Here is a 24,292-nt window from a genome sequence, read left to right on the forward strand (position 1 = left end):
GATCCCTCACCTTCCTCATGATCATTGATGCCCCATGAGGTGAGATCTTGCATGGAGCCCCAGACCGAGGATGATTGACCGTCATCTTGAACTTCTTCCATTTTCTAATAATTGCACCAACAGTTGTTGCCTTCTCACCAAGCTGCTTGCCTATTGTCCTGTAGCCCATCCCAGCCGTGTGCAGGTCTACAATTTTATCCCTGATGTCCTTACACAACTCTCTGGTCTTGGCCATTGTGGAGAGGTTGGAGTCTGTTTGATTGAGTGTGTGGACAGGTGTCTTTTATACAGGTAACGAGTTCAAACAGGTGCAGTTAAGACAGGTAATGAGTGGAGAACAGGAGGGCTTCTTAAAGAAAAACTAACAGGTCTGTGAGAGACGGAATTCTTACTGGTTGGTAGGTGATCAAATACTTATGTCATACAATAAAATGCAAATTAATTACTTAAAAATCATACAATATGATTTTCTGGATTTTTGTTTTAGATTCCGTCTCTCACAGTTGAAGTGTACCTATGATAAATATAATTACAGACCTCTACATGCTTTGTAAGTAGGAAAACCTGCAAAATCAGCAGTGTATCAAATACTTGTTCTCCCCACTGTATATACAAAAGTATATATGATGCCACACCCATTGCTGACAGGTGTATAAAATTGAGCACACAGCCATGCAATCTCCATAGACAAACATTGGCAGTAGAATGGCCCGTACTGAAGAGAGTGACTTTCAATGTGGCACCGTCATAGGATGCCACCTTTCCAACAAGTCAGTTCATCAAAATTCTGCCCTGCTAGAGCAGGTCAACTATAAGGGCTGTTATTGTGAAGTGGAAACGTCTAGGATCAACAACGGCTCAGCCGCGAAGTGGTAGGCCACACAAGCGAATGCTGAAGCGCGTAGCGTGTAAAAAATGTCTGTCCTCGGTTGCAACACTCACTACCAAGTTGATAACTGCCTCTGGAAGCAACGTCAGCACCAGAACTGTTTGTCAGGAGCTTCATGAAATGGGTTTCCATGGCCGAGCAGCTGGAGTGGTGTAAAGCTCGCCACCATTGGACTCTGGAGCGATGGAAACGCGTTCTCTGGAGTGATGAATCACGCTTCACCATCTATAAGTCCGACGGATGAATCTGGGTTTGGCGAATGCCAGGAGAACAGTTTGGAGAAGGCCCTTTCCTGTTTCAGCATGACAATGCCCCTGAGCACAAAGCGAGATCCATACAGAAATGGTTTGTCGAAATCGTTGTGGAAGAACTTGACTGGCCTGCACAGAGCCCTGACCTCAACACCATCGAGCACCTTTGGGATGAGTTGGAACGCCGACTGCGAGCCAGGCCTAATCGCCCAACATCAGTGCTCGACCTCACTAATGCTCTTGTGGCTGAATGGAAGCAAGTCCTCGCAGCAATGTTCCAAAATCTATTGGAAAGCCTTCCCAGAAGAGTGTAGGCTGTTATAGCAGCAAAGGGGGCACCAACTTCATATTAATGCCCATGATTTTGGAATGAGAGGTTTGACAAGCAGGTGTCCACATACTTTTGGTCATGTAGTGTATAAACGCAACATGTAAAGTGTTGGTTCCATGTTTCATGAGCTGAAATAAAAGATCCCAGAAATGTTCCATGTGCACAAACAGCTTATTTCTCTCAGATTTTGTGCACACATTTCTTTACATCTCTGTTAGTGAGCATTTCCCCTTTGCCAAGATAATCCATCCACCTGACAGGTGTGGCATATCAAGAAGCTGATTAAACAGCATGATTATTACAAAGGTGCACCCTGTACTGGAGACAATAAAAGGCCACTCTAAAATGTGCAGTTTTGTCGCACAACACAATGCCACAGATGTCTCAAGTTTTGAGGGAGTGTGCAATTGGCATGCTGACTGCAGTAATGTCCACCAGAGCTGTTGCTAGAGAATGTAATGTTCATTTCTCTACCATAATATTAATTTCTCTACAATGTCGTTTTGGCAGTACGTCCAACCTGCCTCACAACAACAGACCATGTGTAACCACGCCAGCCCAGGACCTCCACATCCGGCTTCTTCACCTGTGGGATCATCTGAGACCAGCCACCCGGACAGCTGATGAAACTGTGGGAAGCTCATCTGCGTGCTCGTCAACCTCACCAGGGTCTTGACCTGACTGCAGTTTGGCGTCATAAATGACTTCAGTGGGCAACAATTCTCCCTCAACGTAACCAAGACAAAGGAGATGATTGTGGACTACAGGAAAAAAAAAGAGGACTGAGCACGCCCCATTCTCATCGACGGGGCTGTAGTGGAACAGGTTGAGAGCTTCAAGTTCCTTGGTGTCCACATCACCAACAAACTATCATGGTCCAAACACACCAAGACAGTCGTGAAGAGGGCACGACAAAGACTATTCCCCCTCAGGAGACTGAAAAGATTTGGCATGGGTCCTCAGATCCTCAAAAAATTCTACAGCTGCACCATCGAGAGCATCCTGACTGGTTGCATCACCGCCTGGTATGGCAACTGCTTGGCCTCCGACCGCAAGGCACTACAGAGGTAGTGCGTACGGCCCAGTACATCACTGGGGCCAAGCTTCCTGCCATCCAGGACCTCTATACCAGGCGGTGTCAGAGGAAGGCCCTCAAAATTGTCAAAGACTCCAGCCACCCTAGTCATAGACTGTTCTCTCTGCTACCGCACGGCAAGCGGTACCGGAGTGCCAAGTCTAGGTCCAAAAGACTTCTCAACAGCTTCTACCCCCAAGCCATAAGACTCCTGAACAGCTAATCATGGCTACCGGACTATTTGCACTGCCCCCCACCCCATCCTTTTTACGCTGCTGCTACTCTGTTAATTATTTATGCATAGTCACTTTAACTCTACCCACATGTACATATTACTTCAACTACCTCAACTAGCCGGTGCCCCCCGCACATTGACTCTGCACGGTACCCCTGTATATAAAGCCTCTCCTACTGTTATTTTATTTTACTTGTGCTCTTTTTTTCTCAACACTTTTTTGTTGTTGTTTTATTTTTACTTTTTTGTTAAAAATAAATGCACTGTTGGGTTAAGGGCTGTAAGTAAACATTTCACTGTAATGTCTGCACCTGTTGTATTCGGCGCATGTAACCAATAAAATTTGATTTGATTTGTTTTGAAATGCTCACCTTCGATGGCCACTGGCATGCTGGAGAAGTGTGCTCTTCACGGATGAATGCCGGTTTCAACTGTACCGAGCAGATGGCAGACATGGTGTATGGTGTCGTGTGGGCGAGCAGTTTGCTGATGTTAACGTTGTGAACAGAGAGCCCCATGGTGGCAGTGGGGTTATGGTATGGGCAGGCATAAGCTACGGACAACAAACACAATTGCATTTTATCGATGGCAATTTGAATGCACAGAGGTACCGTGATGAGATCCTGAGGCCAATTGTCATGCCATTCATCCGCCACCATTACCTAATGTTTCAGCATGATAATGGATGGCCCCATGTTGGTATGATATGTACACAATTACTGGAAGCTGAAAATGTCCCAGTTCTTCCATGGCCTGCATACTCTCCAGACATTTCACTCATTGAGCATGTTTGGGATGCTCTGGATCGAAGTGTGCGACAGCGTGTTCCAGTTTCCGCCAATATCCAGCAACTTCGCACAGCCATTGAAGAAGTGTGGGACACCATTCCACAGGCCACAATCTACAGCCTGATCAGCTCTATGCGAAGGAGATGTGTTGCGCTGCATGAGGCAAATGGTGGTCACACCAGATACTGACTGGTTTTCTGACCCACGCCCCTACCTTTTTTTTTAAGGTATCTGTGAACAACAGATGCATATCTGTATTCCCAGTCATTTGAAATCCATAGATTAGGGCCTAATTTATTTATTTCAATTGACTAATTTCCTTATATGAGCTGTAACTCAGTAAAATCTTTGAAATTGTTGCACGTTCCGTTTATATTTTTGTTCAGTGTTCTCTACTCGCTCTGGCCCTTCCCACTGCAAAGAGTTCTGAACATATAGTGGCATGTTTGAAGCGGTATTTCAGCCCAGCTCCGTCAGAAATTGTGCAGAGATGTAATTTTCATAATTGTAAACAAAAGGCAAATCAGAATATCTCCAGTTTCATTGCTGGTCTGCGAGGCTTTCGGTGTACCATCATGTTGGAGATCAGCTGGAGCTGATGCTGCTTGACAGAATTGTTAGATGAGTCTAATGGCTGAGCCCAATCTGACATTTAGAGTGGCTGAGAAAAAGCCTTGGTGGCTGAGACTGCTGCAAATAATGCCTGTCTGCTTCACCCTGAAAGACCAGGTCCTCCGACTGTGTCTGACATTCATCTCGCTGAACGTAGCAGTTGGCCGGTGCGCACAGAGGGGGCGGAGTCAGAGTCCAGAGAGGACTTCAGAGCCTGTTTCAGATGTGGAGGTGCCCGTAATTCCAACAGCTGTAGGTTTAGTGCTGCAACCTGTCACTACTGTAAACGTAGGGCACATATAGCTCGACTCTGTTTGAAAAGTTCCCAGTCCCAGGTCTCAGGCAGCTCATTCATGCCCACTAGGACCACATAACAGACACACTTGGTAAACTGTGACCCAGACCCTGAGGAGTATGTTATCTATAGTACCCATGGAGGGCCACAGCCTGAGAGAGAGAAGTCAATTTTTGCTGCACACAGTGTTGAGTTCCTGGGGTTCCACGTTGACAAGGATGGCGTGCGACCGACCCTGGATCAGGTAAAGGCCATTAAGGAGGCACCTTCTTCCCAGAACAAATCTGAGCTTCAGTCGTTTTTTGAGGCTTCTCAACTTTTACAGCTGCTTCCTGCCTGATAAAGCTACAGCTCTTGCATCGCCTACTGGACCAGGCAGCTCCCTGGAGTTGGAACGACACTCACAAAGAAGTCTATGAAGAGGCTAAGTAGCTGCTGCAAGCAGATGGGCTGCTAGCCCACTCTGATGATAGAAAACCCTAGTTACTGGTCTGTGATGTGTCTCCATATGGGCTCGGTGCCTTGTTTAGTCATGTGGAATCTGATGGTCGGGGAGGCACCTGTGTGCTACGCATCTAGGACCCTAACTGTCGCTGAATCGAACTATGCCCAGCCGGATAAAGAGGCCCTGTCAAGAAGTTCCATCAGTATTTGTCAGGTTGCCATTTTGTGGTCTACACCAACCACAAGCCTTTGCTGGGCGTGCTTCATCATATGAAGCCCATGCGCCAGATTATTTTCACATGCATGGTCAGATGGAGCCTGTCACTGGGACCTCATAGTTATGAGCTCTGCTATCATCCAGGGAAGCAGCTGGCTAATGCAGATGCCCTGAGTTGCCTGCCACTCACTACCCCTTTGTCTGAGCCACCACCTACCTGGGAAGTGATGCTGTTGGAGGTGGTGCATGATGCCCCCTCTCCATGCTTCTAGGATAGCCGCACTGACCTTCAAGGATCCTGTCCTGTCCCGAGTGCTTCGCTGGGTGCTACATGGATGGACCTCTGAGGTTCCTGGCAGACAGTTTGGGCTTTACTGGTATCGTCGGAACGAGCTGTAGGTTCACAATAACTTTGTGTTGTGGGGCAGTCAGGTGGTGGTTCCTGGCCTGGTGAGGGAAAGGGTCCTTTCCATGCTGCATTATATGCATCCTGGAATAGTGAGGATGAAGGCATTGGCACGGAGCTATTTGTGGTGGCCTGGGATGGACATGGACATTTAGGCTGTGGTGCGCAGCTGTGTCACCTGTCAGGAGTCACACCATGCTCCACCCAAGGCCACCTTGCACCCATGGAAGTGGACAACAAAGAAATGTTCTCGACTTCATATAGACTTTGCTGGGCCATTCAAAGGAAATACTTTTCTCATTATAGTGGATTCCCATTCAAAATGCCTGGAAGTAGCCATGGTTATCTTGATGCCCTTTGCTGCTGTAATAAGCACCCTCCATTTGCTGTTTGCCACTCATGGGTTGTGTGACGTCCTGGTGTCAGACAATGGAGCTGCCTTCACTTCTGCTGAGTTTAAGGAGTTTGCTGGGCGAAACTGAATCAGACACATCACCACAGCCCCATATCATCCATCCTCCAATGGCCAAGCTGTACGCATGGTTCAGACAACCAAGGAGGCTTTGTCTATGATCTCAGTGGGTGACTGGCAGACCTGACTGTCAAGGTTCCTGCTGTCTCAGCATGTTACGACGGCCTCTACTGGGAAGAGTCCAGCCGAGCAGGCGATTGACAACTGCTTTAGATTGGCTGCACCCGGACTTGGTAAGTGACATGTGGAGGATGATGCAGACAGGGGCCATGATCATTTAAGGCATTTTCTACCCGTCAAGTCTGTGTACATGAGGAGCTACTCTGGAGGCCCTAGGTAGGTCCTTGCAGTCGTGGAAGAAGCCACTGGACCTGTCTCTTACAGGACTTGGACGCCTGACGGTCAAGTGCACCGCGGCCATGTGGATCAGCTGCGGGGCCACGAAGCAGCAGCCCCCTTTGCTGCAACCTCCCTCACTGGCCTGGATGCCCTGGACACTATGCCTTTAGGAGGAAGTGCCAACTCCAGAGCCAAACCCTGATACTCAGCCCAAACTTGCAGCTGAGCCCTAGCCTAAACGTACCTTTCTGCCTCCTCGTTATTGGATTGTTCTTTCACTATGTCATGGCATAATAGTTTCTAAGATATTGACATACACTCCACATCATCTCACCAGCTTCCCTTTGTTGTAGCTTTCGCTGATGTGAATAACATTGTCGCTTTGTGTGTGTATGATACACACCTTATAATAACATGTTAATGGGATACAGTTCACCTGCTTGAAATCATCAGAGCACAATGAAGTGATTCATTTCCATTGCATGGCTTTCAAATTAGATTTCACAGGCTCACACGCACTTCTGTGAAACGTGAAGGTCAACTCTAGCATCAACACAACGCTCTCTCACAGTAACTCAACGCCTCCTATTACACTCTGTTGTGTACCTTTGCTTCCCCTTTTACAGCACTTTACTATGGCTCTGTTGTTTACTTTTTAACAGTCTAGTGGTGCTCTACTCTATACTATGTGTGTGTGTGTGTGTGTGTGCGCACCCGTGTGCATGTGCGTCTGTATGCTGTTCCTGTATTTAAGTTTATTTAACAGTATGCAATTAGTAGGTTTTATAATACATAAGGTTTTATAATACATACATAGGAATATGTCCAATAAGACCCCTCAAACAATAAAACATGTATTTGTCAGATTGGAGCATAAATCATATTTCATTAGAATGAAATGCTACCATAGGATCACAGGGTCACTGTGTATTTACTTTACTTACAGATGGTTACCCCAAGGATGAAATGATTTACAAATGGAAAAGGAACTCCCATCGAAACCTCAGACCAGAAGTACTGGCGCCTCTACCAGTTTGACTTCATGGGCCTGCGGAATACCACAGACGTCCTCAAAACAACAGCAGGTACAGTAAATTAATTATCATACATTTAATACCCAAACAGCTGACCTTGTGTTCTTCACAACCAATAAAGTAAATCCTCATCACAGCCCTTTGCTGGCTCCTGTGTTCTCCATCCAAGTTCTCTCTGAATTATTAGATATTGACTCATAAAAATTCCAAGGAAAAAGGACAAAGTTGTATTTTGGGCTGTTTAAAAATAAATAAAACTGTAAATGATCTGTCATATTCTCATGTCTGTTAGCAGTGGGAGACAGCAGGCATTACCAGCTGGTGTCTTGAGGTGTGGTGCCACCACTCCAGCTTAAGTGAATTGCTTTTCCAGTCATTGTAAGCTATTGCATTGCAAAGACAATTGCTTTGCCAGTTTTGCAAGATATTGCCAGAGAGTAAAGACAATAGCTTCTCTTGGAAGATAGTCAAGTTATGTAGTATTATTGTACCATGGAAATGACAAAGACAGCATTTGGCAGGACAGAAAACAGGTTGAAATTGCACTTAGGAATAGTACTCTGGTAGTAGACTTAGGAGTAGTACTTTGGTAGTAGACTTAGGAGTAGTACTCTGGTAGTAGACTTAAGAGTAGTACTTTGGTAGTAGACTTAGGAGTAGTACTTTGGTAGTAGACTTAGGAGTAGTACTTTGGTAGTAGACTCAGGAGTAGTACTTAGGTAGTAGACGTAGGAGTAGTACTTAGGTAGTAGACTTAGGAGTAGTACTTTGGTTAATAATAATAATATGCCATTTGGCAGACGCTTTTATCCAAAGCGACTTAGAGTCATGCGTGCATACATTTTTGTGTATGGGTGGTCCCGGGGATCGAACCCACTACCCTAGCGTTACAAGCGCCATGCTCTACCAGCTGAGCTACAGAGGACCACAGTAGACTTAGGAGTAGTACTTTGGTAGTAGACTCAGGAGTAGTACTTAGGTAGTAGACATAGGAGTAGTACTTTGGTAGTAGACTTATGAGTATTACTTTGGTAGTAGACTTAGTAGCAGTACTTTGGTAGTAGACGTAGGAGTAGTACTTTGGTAGTAGACTTAGGAGCAGTACTTTCAAATCAAATCAAATCAAATTTTATTGGTCACATGCGCCGAATACAACAGGTGCAGACATTACAGTGAAATGCTTACTTACAGCCCTTAACCAACAGTGCATTTATTTTAAACAAAAAAAAGTAAAATAAAACAACAACAAAAAAAGTGTTGAGAAAAAAAAGAGCAGAAGTAAAATAAAGTGACAGTAGGGAGGCTATATATACAGGGGGGTACCGTTGCAGAGTCAATGTGCGGGGGCACCGGCTAGTTGAGGTAGTTGAGGTAATATGTACATGTGGGTAGAGTTAAAGTGACTATGCATAAATACTTAACAGAGTAGCAGCAGCGTAAAAGGATGGGGTGGGGGGGCAGTGCAAATAGTCCGGGTAGCCATGATTAGCTGTTCAGGAGTCTTATGGCTTGGGGGTAGAAGCTGTTGAGAAGTCTTTTGGACCTAGACTTGGTACTCGGTACCGCTTGCCGTGCGGTAGCAGAGAGAACAGTCTATGACTAGGGTGGCTGGAGTCTTTGACAATTTTGAGGGCCTTCCTCTGACACCGCCTGGTATAGAGGTCCAGGATGGCAGGAAGCTTTGCCCCAGTGATGTACTGGGCCGTACGCACTACCCTCTGTAGTGCCTTGCGGTCGGAGGCCAAGCAGTTGCCATACCAGACGGTGATGCAACCAGTCAGGATGCTCTCGATGGTGCAGCTGTAGAATTTTTGAGGATCTGAGGACCCATGCCAAATCTTTTTAGTCTCCTGAGGGGGAATAGGCTTTGTCGTGCCCTCTTCACGACTGTCTTGGTGTGTTTGGACCATGATAGTTCGTTGGTGATGTGGACACCAAGGAACTTGAAGCTCTCAACCTGTTCCACTACAGCCCCGTCGATGAGAATGGGGGCGTGCTCAGTCCTCTTTTTTTTTCCTGTAGTCCACAATCATCTCCTTTGTCTTGGTCACGTTGAGGGAGAGGTTGTTGTCCTGGCACCACACGGCCAGATCTCTGACCTCCTCCCCTATAGGCTGTCTCATCGTTGTCGGTGATCAGGCCTACCACTGTTGTGTCGTCGGCAAACTTAATGATGGTGTTGGAGTCGTGCCTGGCCATGCAGTCATGGGTGAACAGAGAGTACAGGAGGGGACTGAGCACGCACCCCTGAGGGGCCCCCGTGTTGAGGATCAGTGTGGCAGATGTGTTGTTACCTACCCTTACCACCTGGGGGCGGCCCGTCAGGAAGTCCAGGATCCAGTTGCAGAGGGAGGTGTTTAGTCCCAGGATCCTTAGCTTAGTGATGAGCTTAGAGGGCACTATGGTGTTGAATGCTGAGCTGTAGTCAATGAATAGCATTCTCACGTAGGTGTTCCTCTTGTCCAGGTGGGAAAGGGCAGTGTGGAGTGCAATAGAGATTGCATCATCTGTGGATCTGTTGAGGCGGTATGCAAATTGGAGTGGGTCTAGGGTTTCTGGGATAATGCTGTTGATGTGAGCCATGACCAGCCTTTCAAAGCACTTCATGGCTACAGACGTCAGTGCTACGGGTCGGTAGTCATTTAGGCAGGTTATCTTAGAGTCCTTGGGCACGGGGTAGTAGACTTAAGACTTAAGAGTAGTACTTTGGTAGTATACTTAGGAGTAGTACTTTGGTAGTAGACATAGGAGCAGTACTTTGGTAGTAGATTTAAGAGTAGTACTTTGGTAGTAGATTTAAGAGTAGTACTTTTGTAGTAGACTTAAGAGTAGTACTCAGGGAGTAGATGTTGCCTTTATCATTCACTGTGTAATAAAACAGTGCAAAGGGCACGATGAAAGTACATGCACCTGACTTTCTAATTCAATGTGACATTTAACATATTGTTTCTCTGTAGACTGCTTGAAGCTCATCAGTAGTCCCCTCCGGTATAAAGGCAAACATATTTTTATATAAACCATTTGGATTAAAGATTCAAAAGATTTAATTATTCACTTAAATGATTTTCAGAGGCCTAGGATGTAGTTTGGTTTTAATACTGAATTCTACGTCGATTTATTTCCAACAATCATTCCTTGCGACTAAGGTTGTGTTTTACAAACAGGTATCTAATTATACTAATGAGTGGTGCTCGCTGGAATTACTTCGTAATACATTTTTAATGCATTCATGACAGCATTGAAGATTAATGTAGCAGCGTTTTAAAGGGGCCGATAAATTGATCTAATGTATGAATTCTCAAGCTGTAATTAACCCATATTGACCCTATTCTCAAATGTCATAGGTGACATTGTTCATGCTGTACTATATTAGTTTTGGAGAACAATGATTTCATCTCCATATTGAAAAGAAAGTCTTGAAGTCTTGTCTTGAAAAGTCAGGTGATCCAATAAATGATGTATTCTACGTATGGTGAACTGTGATACAAGTACAAGTTCTGAGTGGAGAACTCATGAAAGCCACAGTTTCTCATCTTGTTTTCACTTTTTCTTGACTCCCAGCTTGCATCATGCTGCATGATGATTAGCTAGCTAGCTCCTGCAGCTAAAAATAGCATGTAATTAATATACATCTCAACAAACTCGGAAAAACATAAAGCGTTACATTTCTTCTTGTTGTTTTTCATCCAGCATGAAATGGATAGGTATTGTGCTGAAGCGTGGTAATGAGGACAGCGGCGAGTGGACAGTCCCCATGCCATCAGGGACTTCTGGTTCTACCGCTGTTATAACTGCCTCCATCTTTTTTATTGTTACAGCATCCCTCTTCAAAACCCACCAAAGTAGAATGCCTGAAGCCTTGTTCTGTGGTTCCACCTGATGCTATCTCTCATGATTATCTCTCTCTCTTTTTCTTTCCCTCCCTCCACCCCTCTCTCCCTCCCTATGCTGGCTTGTTCTTGTTCCACCTGACACTCTGATTTTCCCTCAATCTCTCTCTTTCTCCCTCACTCCCCCTCTCTTTCCCCCTCCCTCTCCCCCTCCCTCCCTCTCTCATCGCTCCCTCTTCCTCCTCGCCCCTCTCTCCAATACTTCCCCCCTCTTTATCCCGCTCCCCCCCCTCTCCCAGGTGATTATGTGGTCATGACGGTGTACTTTGACCTGAGCAGGAGAATGGGTTATTTCACCATCCAGACCTACATCCCCTGTATCCTCACCGTGGTGCTCTCCTGGGTTTCCTTCTGGATCAATAGTGATGCCGCCCCCGCCAGAACAGCACTAGGTACCTGATCTGAAGAATACCATTTGACAGGATACACACTGATATGATAATAAGTAGATGAAGAACCCCAAGGGTTCAATCAAACCTGCTCCACCAGTGTTTATGTAGTGTACTGTATGTGTACAAAAATGACTACCTCTGCATGTCTTATTCTGAAAGGAAAAAAATTGGTCTGAGTCTAGCTGGTTTGTTGAAAGTACACAGAAGATGAAAAGATGGCCACCAACTCTTGGTACCACAATGGAAGATTGCTTGAAAAATCTATATTTTATTGTTTAGACTAGAGAACAATCTGCATGTGTTTATGCAATGTTATGTTCTGCCTTTAAGATTCTTGTACCGTTTTATTTTGTTTATGCGATGTGCTTGTAATTGATCAAGGCTTAACAATCACCTTTTGTTTTACGTTTGTAATTCATTTAGGATTTTTCCCCAATGCATGCTTTCCATTAGTGCATGTGCATTCGTCTGGATTATGTTGTTGAAGGTGATTTGGAGTTTGAGTTGAACTTTGCGGTAAGTACGATTCAATTCCTCCAGGCAGCTCTTGTAGTGGACCTTGACCAGGAAGTTTTTGTCTTCAAGATCAAATGTATAACATTTAGTCCAAATTACAGTATTAGCGTTATACATGGCCTTTAACTAAGTGACAACAAATGGCATTTACAATGGTGGATAAACAAGTCAAAGCCTAAAGTGTATTAACGAGTCCGTTTCATCACCAAACCATCCTCGAACCACCACGATCACATTGAATAGTCTCGCTCGACAGTCTTGACACCTGTTACGACACAAAACAAAGATAAGCCCGGAAACATGTTTGTCTTTCTCCTAGCTAACAGGTAAGGATGCTAAATGTAAGAGTAAAGATAAATATCCCATTCCCGTTGACAAAAGAAGTCATTCAGTGTCTATTCTGGGGCACAAAAGCGCAGCGTTGCTTTTCCGGCCTCCCCGCTGATCAATAGCGGGTTGAAAAGAAAGAGGGGTGATAAGGAAAATGGGCTTTGACTGCAAAGAGCAGGAGAGATGTCAGAGTGGGGGGTGATGGTGGTAGGGGGCTAAGGAGGAGGCAGGTGCTGACATGCAGGTGCCCCTGAGGGTGTAGTGTGATGGGGGGGGGGGGGGGATGACAGGGTGTACTGGGTGACATTCCCAAAGAGTCAGGTTCCCAAGGGCCACCAGAGATGGTAATGACTATCAGGCTATACCTGACAGGGAGTAATGACAGGAAGGGATGGGGATGCTCAGTTCAGTGACTCATACAGTGTGACCGCTCTCCCCTTTCTCACTTTCTTTGTCTTTCTTTCTTTCTTTTCTTTCTCTCTTTCTCTCTCTCGCTCTCTCTCTCTTTCTTTCTTCCTTTATTTTCTCTCAATTTTTCTCTTTCTTTTTTCTCTTTCTCTCTCTCTCTCTCTCTCTCTCTCTCTCGCTCTCTTTCTCTCTCTCTTTCTTTCTTCCTTTATTTTCTCTCTATTTTTCTCTTTCTTTTTCTCTTTCTTTCTCTCTCTCTCTCTCTCTCTCTCTCTCTCTCTCTCTCTCTCTCTCTCTCTCTCTCTCTCTCTCTGTCACGACAGCACTGTAGACTGATATCTTTGTACAATGTTCTTTGTGCCTGTATTATTTTCTGTGTGTTGTGTCTGTTCATATTACATCTATCGGTCTTTGTGTCCCTAATGTAGTGTAGGTGTATTGACATCTTTCTACATGCATTATTTGTGTCTGTATTATTTTCTGTTGTATTTTGTGTGTTTACATCGCATACCGTTTCACATGTATTTCATTTTTGCCATTTTATTTGGAGGAACCAGTTAAAGTTGCTCTTACACCTTGCCTGTTTGAAGGTTATGAAGGTACTCTGCTGACTAAGTGCCGAGGTATGTATAGAAGGTAAGGGAAATAGGTGAAGGTAATCACCGTGGCCAGCAGAGTCTGAAGGAAGGAAGGGGGGTTTGAGTATGAAATATCAGCTCGAAATAGATGGGCCTTCTTGTCTCCATGGTAACTGCTAGAAAACAGCACCACATTCAGTCATCAAATGAGAGGTTCCTGGTGATGTGCATAAAAGAGCGAGAGAGACAGTGTGTGTGTGTGTTTGTGCGGGTGCGTACAGTGGGGAAAAAAAGTATTTAGTCAGCCACCAATTGTGCAAGTTCTCCCACTTAAAAAGATGAGAGAGGCCTGTAATTTTCATCATAGGTACACGTCAACTATGACAGACAAATTGAGGGAAAGAAATCCTGAAAATCACATTGTAGGATTTTTAATGAATTGATTTGCAAATTATGGTGGAAAATAAGTATTTGGTCACCTACAAACAAGCAAGATTTCTGGCTCTCACAGACCTGTAACTTCTTCTTTAAGAGGCTCCTCTGTCCTCCACTCGTTACCTGTATTAATGGCACCTGTTTGAACTTATCAGTATAAAAGACACCTGTCCACAACCTCAAACAGTCACACTCCAAACTCAACTATGGCCAAGACCAAAGAGCTGTCAAAGGACACCAGAAACAAAATTGTAGACCTGCACCAGGCTGGGAAGACTGAATCTGCAATAGGTAAGCAGCTTGGTTTGAAGAAATCAACTGTGGGAGCAATTATTAGGAAATGGAAGACATACAAGACCACTGATAATCTCCCTTGATCTGGGGCTCCACGCAATATCTCACCCCGTGGGGTCAAAATGATCACAAGAACGGTGAGCAAAAATCCCAGAACCACACGGGGGGACCTAGTGAATGACCTGCAGAGAGCTGGGACCAAAGTAACAAAGCCTACCATCAGTAACACACTACGCCGCCAGGGACTCAAATCCTGCAGTGCCAGACGTGTCCCCCTGCTTAAGCCAGTACATGTCCAGGCCCGTCTGAAGTTTGCTAGAGTGCATTTGGATGATCCAGAAGAGGATTGGGAGAATGTCATATGGTCAGATGAAACCAAAATATAACTTTTTGGTAAAAACTCAACTCGTCGTGTTTGGAGGACAAAGAATGCTGAGTTGCATCCAAAGAACACCATACCTACTGTGAAGCATGGGGGTGGAAACATCATGCTTTGGGGCTGTTTTTCTGCAAAGGGACCAGGACGACTGATCCGTGTAAAGGAAAGAATGAATGGGGCCATGTATCGTGAGATTTTGAGTGAAAACCTCCTTCCATCAGCAAGGGCATTGAAGATGAAACGTGGCTGGGTCTTTCAGCATGACAATCCCAAACACACCGCCCGGGCAACGAAGGAGTGGCTTCGTAAGAAGCATTTCAAGGTCCTGGAGTGGCCTAGCCAGTCTCCAGATCTCAACCCCATAGAAAATCTTTGGAGGGAGTTGAAAGTCCGTGTTGCCCAGCGACAGCCCCAAAACAGCACTGCTCTAGAGGAGATCTGCATGGAGGAATGGGCCAAAATACCAGCAACAGTGTGTGAAAACCTTGTGAAGACACAGAAAACGTTTGACCTGTGTCATTGCCAACAAAGGGTATATAACAAAGTATTGAGAAACTTTTGTTATTGACCAAATACTTATTTTCCACCATAATTTGCAAATAAATTCATAAAAAATCCTACAATGTGATTTTCTGGATTTTTTTTCTCATTTTGTCTGTCATAGTTGACGTGTACCTATGATGAAAATGACATGCCTCTCTCATCTTTTTAAGTGGGAGAATTTGCACAATTGGTGGCTGACTAAATAAAAAATGTCCCCACTGTACGTGCATGCCTGCCTGCGTGTGTGTATATAGGGTGTGTGTGTGTGTGTGTGGATATGAGTGTGTGCGCGTATCACACCCAGCTGTGACGAGTACTGAGGATACGAAGAGGCAGGACGCAGACGCAGGAATCAACAACGTAAAGGTTTACTTAACACTGAGCAAGAGAACAACAAAGAGCGAGTACACGACAAGACACTAACAATCATCACAACACTGAACAGTCCAGGGATATATAGGGGTGGTGATGAGATGAGGTGCAGGTGCGCTGGAGTTGATTAGGGTGCGTTGGGTTTCCATTCCGGTGTTGCCGAGGTGGTGCGCTCAGACCGGTGGCTCAGTAGATCGGCAAATCAGAGCGCCGGAGGGGAGCAACGGGAGGAGATGTGACACCCAGCACTTTATATCAAAGTGTCTATACATGCAAAATCTCAGTGGGTACATTCAGCTCACTTTTCAATATACACACTGAACAAAAATATAAATGCAACATGTAAAGTGTTGGTCCCATGTTTCATGAGCTGACATATCCCAGAAATGTTCCATACGCACAAAAAGCTTATTTCTCTCAAATGTTGTGCACAAAATGTTAGTGAGCATTTCTCCTTTGCCAAGATAATCCATCCACCTGACAGGTGTGGCATATCAAGAACCTGATTAAACAGCATGGTCATTACACAGGTGCACCTTGTGCTGGGGAGAATAAAAGGCCACTTTTAAATGTGCACATAATTTATGTCTCAAGTTTTGAGGGAGCGTGCAAATAGCATGCTGACTGCAGAAATGTCCACCATATAATTTAATGTTAATTTCTCTACCATAAGCTGCCTCCAACGTCATTTTAGAGAATTTGGCAGTACATCCAACCGGCCTCACAACCGCAGACCATTTGTAACCATGCCAGTCCAGGACCTCCACATCCGGCTTCTTCACCTGCGGGATTGTCTGAGGGGGACTGCTGATGAGTATTTCTGTCTGTAATAAAGTCCTTTTGTGGCTCTCCATTGGGTGGGCCTGGCTGCCAAATGGGTGGGCCTATGCCCTCCCAGGCCCACCTATGGCTGCACCTCTGCCGAGTCATGTGAAATCCATAGATTAGGGCCAATTTAATTTATTTAAATTGACTGATTTCATTATATGAAGTCATGAAAATCTTTGAAATTGTTGCATGTTGCGTTTATATTTTTTGTTCAGTATATTTAAGCACTGACAATGTATTGATGTAAACGTCCATTTATTTCTAAAGTTAGAACTACATAGAAACACAAACTACCGTCGGTAATTGATCAAATATCTGAAAAGCATCTTTGCAAAATATATTCATACTATTGCCACAGAAAACTATTGCTGCAGTTTTGCCAAGCGAGATATCAAGCAGTTAGTAAGGGGTGGCAGGTAGCCTAGCGGTTAAGAGCATTGGGCCAGTAACCGAATGGTCGCTAGTTCGAATCCCTGAGCCAACTAGGTGAAAAATATGTGTTATGACACTGACTTTGTCCTTTCAGGTATCACCACTGTGTTGACAATGACCACCCTTAGTACAGTGGCCAGGACCTCCCTACCCAGAGTCTCCTATGTGACGGCCATGGATCTCTTCGTCACCGTGTGCTTCTTGTTCGTCTTTGCGGCCATGATGGAGTACGCCATCCAAAACTACTACGCCTACAGGACACAGAAGCCCCACTACAACAAGACAAACAAGACGAAGAGACTGGTGAGCTTTCCTCCATACGATGTAATGGTGTACCTTTCCTCCATACGATGTAATGGTGTAACTTTTCTCGATGCAGTGTAATGCTGTTACAGAAATGGACCGAGGTTGTTTGTGTTATCACAGTCAATAGTTCTAGCCATGGTAGTGATTATGGTCTCAGTGGGTGGAGGTCTAGTCCATCCTTCATATCTCCACCCTCTTGCATCAGTCACTCTGTGCATGGGGCTGTGATAGTAGTACAGTCAGTGGCTCTGGCCTGCATGGTAGCAAATTGGGAGGTTGCCCCCCGATGAGGGTTGAGGTCTGGTCCATCCACCATCCTTCATATATCCATCCTCTTGCACTGCTGACCGGTCACACAGTGTATTTGGTAAATGCCGTGTCATAGCGTGTCATGTCATCATGTCATGTCTTGTAATGCTGTCAAGCGAGTGAGTGAGTCCCAGCTTAGGTAGAGCACTAAGCCGAGGGTTCTATCTCATTGCCTGCCTGGGCTGTGACAGTGTCCTGCTGGGTGTGGGAGGACACGGCCCGCTGCGGAGCTTTAATGCATGACAGCACAGCTCCACTCACAACGTATCAGCTCTCTTTCTCTCTGTCTCTTTTCATCTTTCCATCTGTCTTGCATGTATTTCTTGTCTCCTGTCTGGCTTTTGTTGTCCCCCCCTCCCTCCCTCCCTCCCTGTTGCCTCTCTCTCCCTCTCTTCATCTCAGTATCTAATTATGAGGCCTTCCTTCCTCTGTCCCCTCCCCACATTTCTTGCCCTAACCCCCCCTCACTCTCTCTCTCTCCCTCTATCGCTTACACATTTAAGGAGATGGCCTTCCTCTGTCCCCTCCCACAGACCTACTCGATGCTAGACATGGGGCCCGGGTCCCCCACGACCGTGGTTCCGTTGAACAACAACTACTCGTACTGGCAGGACTACGAGGACGTGTACGAGTGTCTGGACGGGAAGGACTGCCAGAGCTTCTTCTGCTGTTACGAGGAGTGCAAGGGGGGAGGGTGGAGGAAAGGACGCATCCATGTCGACATTAAGGAGCTGGACGCCTACTCGAGAGTCTTCTTCCCTACGTCGTTCCTCCTGTTCAACATTGTCTACTGGGTCTCTTATCTCTACCTTTAGCAGTTTCAGTTGGAGTTGATAGAATTCGCTTGGACAAATATGGAAAGACTCATATGGGAAGAGGAGACATCACAAGATAAAAGAAGTCACTCAGTGGCAGCTTTGTGCACGTTGACACTTAATTGGTTGGTGGGTTAGTATAGCCAACCGATAGACAGCTGTCAGACCCTAACACCAGGATGCTAGCCAGATAAGAGATAATGAAGCATCCACAGTGCCTTCTTCAGGAAGGGGTTATCACCTATACAGAGGTGCAATAAGGGGACTACAAGCTTTGGAGTTTTTCCCACTTAGGTTGTTCCACATTCAACTAGAAGCTTTGGAGTTTTCCCTACATAGGTTATCATTTCAACGCATGCTATACTGTTTATTAAAAAACAATGAAAAGCTAGGGTGGACTACACTATGAAATTATTATATTGTTGCTTTGTATTTCTTAGTTAGTTGCATTGTCATTGCAAGCCATTTGAAATATATAGAAACTCAATATTCTTTATCTTAGCCATCAACAGGATCTTAAGTATTAGGTCATTGATAACATTGATTTAGTTTAGATTAATAGACATTTATATCATAAACATTTGAATAACGTTTTCTACCAAGGGTGATATACAACAAGAAAATGCATAGTATACCTTACAACACACCATAACATAATAATTTATAGATGAAAATACTACTTTTGTAAAATAATGTATCTAATAAAGTTTTCTTTTGTAACATATAGAGTTTTCCAGAGGGTATTAATAGATTATTTGATAATTAAATCAATTGTCTGAGGACAATCCACGTGTCAAATGGATCTCATATGACGGGACAAGGCATGGTAAGGTTTCAAACTAAAGTAGTATGGAGATGGATTTCTGCTAAAAAAATTTAAATTAATTTACAAAATGTGAACATAAATCTATCTCCATACAGCAGGCCTACAATACACCATAGGCTGAGGGCCAGGGTAGCATTTGGGCCAATACAGTACTGTATATATTGTGCTAGTATTCAGTACAGTACTAATAAAAAATGTATGGTTTCTCTCCAGCAACACTATTGCTATTTTCTTGAGCAAGAACATGTATAATTCATTTTATATCATACAGTAGCTGTTGTACCAAAACAGACAACAACATCACAAAGAATTGTGAAAGGTGTGTTTTTGGAGTTAAAAATAGTTGTATTTACTGTACTGTAAGTAACACTGGTGTTTCTTAGAAGTATGGTAGTATCCTATATTCTATGTTTTAAGAGAAAGTGTATGTGAGAGATGTTTTCATGCTATTTTCATAGTTGAATGTATATCATACTTTAGACCAACAACAAATAGTGGTTTTCAACTCTGTATAACAGTACAAATAATTGCACTTTATAAGTGTCTTAGTTTGATATAATGTATTTACAATAAATCAAACACTATTTTATAAGTCTTATGGAACGCACCCTTTTGTTACAGCAGATCTGAGAGAACCACTGTCTAGGTACAGCAATGCTTTTTAGATAATTCAGTCTGTGGTATTGCTTAAATTAATAAAACTGTCTTTGCTCAAGGTCTGGAGTGTGTGTGTGTGTGTGTGCGTGTGTGCGTGTGTGTAGGTGCGTGTGTGTAGGTGCTTGCATTCATATGTAGGTCATTTGAATCATTTGCAAACTATGATCTTACTTACATACACACTGAAGAGTTATTTAGATATAAATATATTTCAAAATGTAGGAATGGTTTTGTCTCTGACGTGGATTTGATAGCCCACTTCAAACCTGTGCTGTGTATAAACATGCTCACATACAGTACTTAACAAATTAACTCAGTCATGCATACAATTTTCTGAGACATAGGACACCTGGACAGGAAATCCTGGGGTGTTTGTGTGAGTAGGGGTATGAGATGATGTGGGTTGTGAGGGTGTTAAAGGTCCAGTGCAGTCACAAATGTGATTTTCCTGTGTTTTATATATATTTCCACAATATGAGGTTGGAATAATACTGGTAAATTGTAAAAAAAAAAAAAATATGATAATTCCCTTTTAGTGTAAAAGCTGTTTGAAAAGACTGCCTGATATTTCTGCCTGCTTTAGTGGGATGGAGTTTTGGCCTTCAATGGTGACATCACCATGCGGTAAATTAGTTAAAAGACCACTAAGAAAGAGATTTTGAAACCTCTCTGCCAATAACAGTTTATTTCAGTTTTCCCCTCCCTACTCAAACCACTCCCAGACAGTCCTAGCAAAATTATTGCTTGAGAAATGGCCCTTTGCTAAGAAGATATTTTTGTTTCTTTTTGACCATTTTAATTGAAAACAGTAAGGTACTTAATTGTCACCCAGAAATGATTTGATATTAAGATCAAAATGGCTGCGATGGACCTTTAAAGCTGGATCTGGAGACTAACTGGGGACTTCCTAGTCCACATAGGGAGATTCTACTGGAACAGCAGGCTCTGACAGATGCTTCTGCTGCCCTGCGTTGTGACATACAGCCATATACATACATATTAATAATAGTTTATACATCATTGCATACAGATTTTGTTCCAGTCCATTGTGACTTTAATACATTCAGTAGAAAATCTGACTACCCATATGGATCACAAATATTTATTGTTCCCAAGCAATGAATCATAACCCATGAAAAGCAAGAAAAACATGAGGAATTTACATACTTAAAAACCAGAAACAGGGCTGAAGGCACACTCAATAAAAAATAAATACATTGGTCTATCGTTTTTTGCTCATATAACCGATTTGTAATTATAATTAGCAGTAAATGAAGGGCACAACAAAAACTGTGCATATGCCTGGCTGTTCTCCCAAAAGGATTATGACAATCCATGATCATGTTAGATGGGAATAAGTGGCCCTGAGTCATACTTAATTACACCATAAGTGAATTTGTCCAAATACTTATGACTTCTTCACATGGGGGGGGACTAGATACATTAAGTCAGTGGTAGCCAACCCTGTTCCTAGAGTGCCGCAGGTACTCCAGGATTTTATTCCAACTAGGCACCACACATGACCAACTGAGCTAATTGATCAGTTCAATGACTGCCTAAATTCAACACACCTGGTCTTCCAGGTCGGTTAAGTCAAAAACATGAAGTGCCTGCGGCACTCCAGGACCAGGGTTGTCTACCCTGCGTTAAGTGCTTTCCTGCTTTATAAATGGTTAAACAGATATGTATGAAAATAAAAGGTGACATTCTGTACTGTTGCCTCATATGAAACATTTGAGCTCAAATCCAAAATGCTGGAGTATAGAGCCAATCCCACCTCCATATCTTTACTGTGTCTCCTACAGCGTGCACACACGCCACGTCTATTTCTATGGGCACAAGCACTGTTCATGACACAAACTGTTCACACCCCTCTTGCTGGTGGAGAGAATTTTGCAGGTTTAAAGCTTATTTCCTGCAATTCAAAAATGTTTGTCATGGGGTGCAAAGAACATTTTGCACTTTTATAGCTAATTTTCTTGCAATTCTATACATTTTGCCATGTCTAATGTGTATTCATGTGATATTTGAATGACAAAAAAATTACAACAATATCTATGGGCTACAAAACGTAAATAAATTAAATTTAGTTGACATGGGCTAGTTGATCTGGACATTTCTGACAAGTTATAAATAGCTCTCTAAGGTGTGCAATGACTAGCATGACAAGAGGAACTGATGATGCACTACCCAATTTCAACATTGCACCTTGTGCATTCTACTATTACAACTTTCAAGAGTAAGTTTAAAGCCGGACTGAGTTCCACGCCCCCCCCCTGATGACCCCTCGCGCGCCCCACAGTTTGGGAACCACTGTCCTACAGGACTTTGTGGAAATGATGGAATAGGTGACATTCAGAAGCAGTCGTGTAGCTAGGTTGTCTAGATACAGTAGGTCTAAATAGGTTCCTCTTTACAACCTTCTGTTTCCTGAGTGTACCTGGATACCCAAATGGCCACTGTAGCTGTGGTTTGAGTGGCCCTTTGCCTGTTGGAAAAAAAGAGGCTGGGTTTACTCCAACTTTGACATGGCATAATGAAAACACAAATGTTTAAAGCATAACTGCCCCAAAACAGAAATAAAGTTGGCCAGTTTTATTACTTAACAACTGGTCATAAATTACGTACAGACTTTCTCTTCCTTGCCATGAAGTATTGGGAGAAAGGACCCCTTTGATAACACATAGATTTTTCCCGCCAAAACTCCAACATCCAAAAGTGCATAATATTTCTAACACAAAGCATGTGGGAAATGGTTGGTGGGGACTTAAAGAACAACCATGTCGAATTTGTTACTATGTTGTGATGTCATTAAAGATGGTGAAACAACATAACTGTATCTCTGGGGCTGTACACTTCCCAGTTATGAGGTTTGCATGTAATTGTTGTATAAAATGAATGATTAAGTATAATAATACTTTTGTGAAGATAACAATGTGATTTTAGCATTCTAGATGAGATGATTGTTTTCCATATTGACTTGTTCTCAGTTAGTGGCCATGCCCAGATGAGCACAAACATTATGAAACGCCCCCTTTTCTACTCAAGTATAAAACCCCTCGTGACGAAATTCACACTAGACCAGGAAGCGTGAAGCTGTGGCTACACGGCTTAAAATGGCTGACACACTACAGACCAGAAAACGTGAGAGTGGCGACTGCATGTTTAAAATGGTTAGACCAGGAAGATACACTGCTTAAAATGGTTAGACCAGAAGACCAGAAAACGTGAGACGTTAGTCCACGCGTTCGAAATGGTGAGAAACTCTGAAACTCTCAATCTCTACACAAGAAGAAGAAACTCTCTAGACCGTAGCATTACCAGTCTGCAGTTGGCATGTAAAGCAGTCTAGAACATTTACTAAAGACACGAGGTGGGAAGGACAATCCCTCTCAGACAACCGTTGGTACATCTGAAGGATCTATTCTAACGAACACTCCATTCGAAGACAAGCCGAGTCTCACCGAAGTGGAACCAGGTTCATGGATTTTTGCGACGTTCAGAATGAGACTGATAAGAGGTAATGATTGATACGTTGACTGTTTTATACATAGTGATAGGTAAAGACCTTTTAGAGTTTAATTCGGGAGATGGTAACTCTATAAACAACTTATCTCGTGGTGCCCTAAATTCCTAATGAGTTAATTGTTACATGATTAATTTAATCAAGTGACAATTAAACATAGTTAGTTGATTCTATAAATAACAGTCATCACATTAATGCAAGTCACGTCACGACATTGTGTACACGGCACAAAAATGTGCAGGCTGAGGCTCATCATTTGTCAATGTGTCATTGACCTTAGTGTGTGGGTCAACCTTTCCAAAGGCTCTCATTGGCCCTTCTGGCTTCTCTAAAATGTGTCTTCTTCTTGATGAACATTGTGACCAATTGTTTCTTGACAAACGTGACTTTAGGTCCAATTCTTGACCTAGGGCCTCCATTCACTGCAATTCACCAACAGGTCTGAAATGTAGGACCATAGCTGACCCAGGCTTACTACAGAGCTGCACACATGGAAAAACTATTCATTGTTAATGCTTCGATGGGAAGACTCCTTTTTTCCCCAATCTCCAATGTGGGTCAACTAGTTACTGAATGTATGTGAAATCTTGACCTTGGGCTTAGCTACATTCATTGACATTCACCGACTGACCAGACTGAACTGTCGACACTAAGGTTCTATGAAAACAAATCTGAAAAATGTGACAAAAAATTGTACCTTGCTCCAATGTGTGGATCTGACAATAAAGGCAATATTGTGGGTAGCACTTCAATTTACAGTACTGTTTTCAGTGGTATCTGCCTGATATCTACTACAAAAGTATGTGGTATCAATGGGTCAAGCCATAGTCTGTCCTACTACATAAACTATGCATCAGTGCAAACATTCAGATGCCCCTCTCCCAACACCAAACTAGTGAGAACCACGCCAAATGGAGTATGTTGATATCGCCAAGGACATTAGCTGCCCACAAGGATTATCATCTCTAAATTGTATATGCCAATAATGGGGAGAGTGTTGATGAAGAATGAACCATTAGCCCTGCATCTATTATCACCCTGTTAGTTTTCTGGAATCTGTTGGGAGAC

At 43.6% G+C, this 24,292-nt stretch overlaps 1 protein-coding gene across 1 annotated transcript in view; it reads left to right on the forward strand.

Annotated features, from left to right (window-relative positions):
- LOC121545210 (gamma-aminobutyric acid receptor subunit gamma-3) overlaps nt 1-19,756 on the forward strand; it is a 51,714-nt gene extending 31,958 nt beyond the window's left edge. Inside the window, 5 exon segments of the mRNA XM_041855683.2 lie at nt 7,301-7,347; nt 7,349-7,439; nt 11,518-11,670; nt 16,880-17,088; nt 17,904-19,756. Of these exon segments, the coding sequence (XP_041711617.2) occupies nt 7,301-7,347; nt 7,349-7,439; nt 11,518-11,670; nt 16,880-17,088; nt 17,904-18,215 (812 nt within the window). The 3' untranslated portion in view covers nt 18,216-19,756.
- The last annotated feature ends 4,536 nt before the right edge of the window (nt 19,757-24,292 follow it).

The sequence above is a fragment of the Coregonus clupeaformis genome, chromosome 29, assembly GCF_020615455.1.
Source record: "Coregonus clupeaformis isolate EN_2021a chromosome 29, ASM2061545v1, whole genome shotgun sequence".
Classification (NCBI taxonomy): Eukaryota; Metazoa; Chordata; class Actinopteri; order Salmoniformes; family Salmonidae; genus Coregonus; species Coregonus clupeaformis.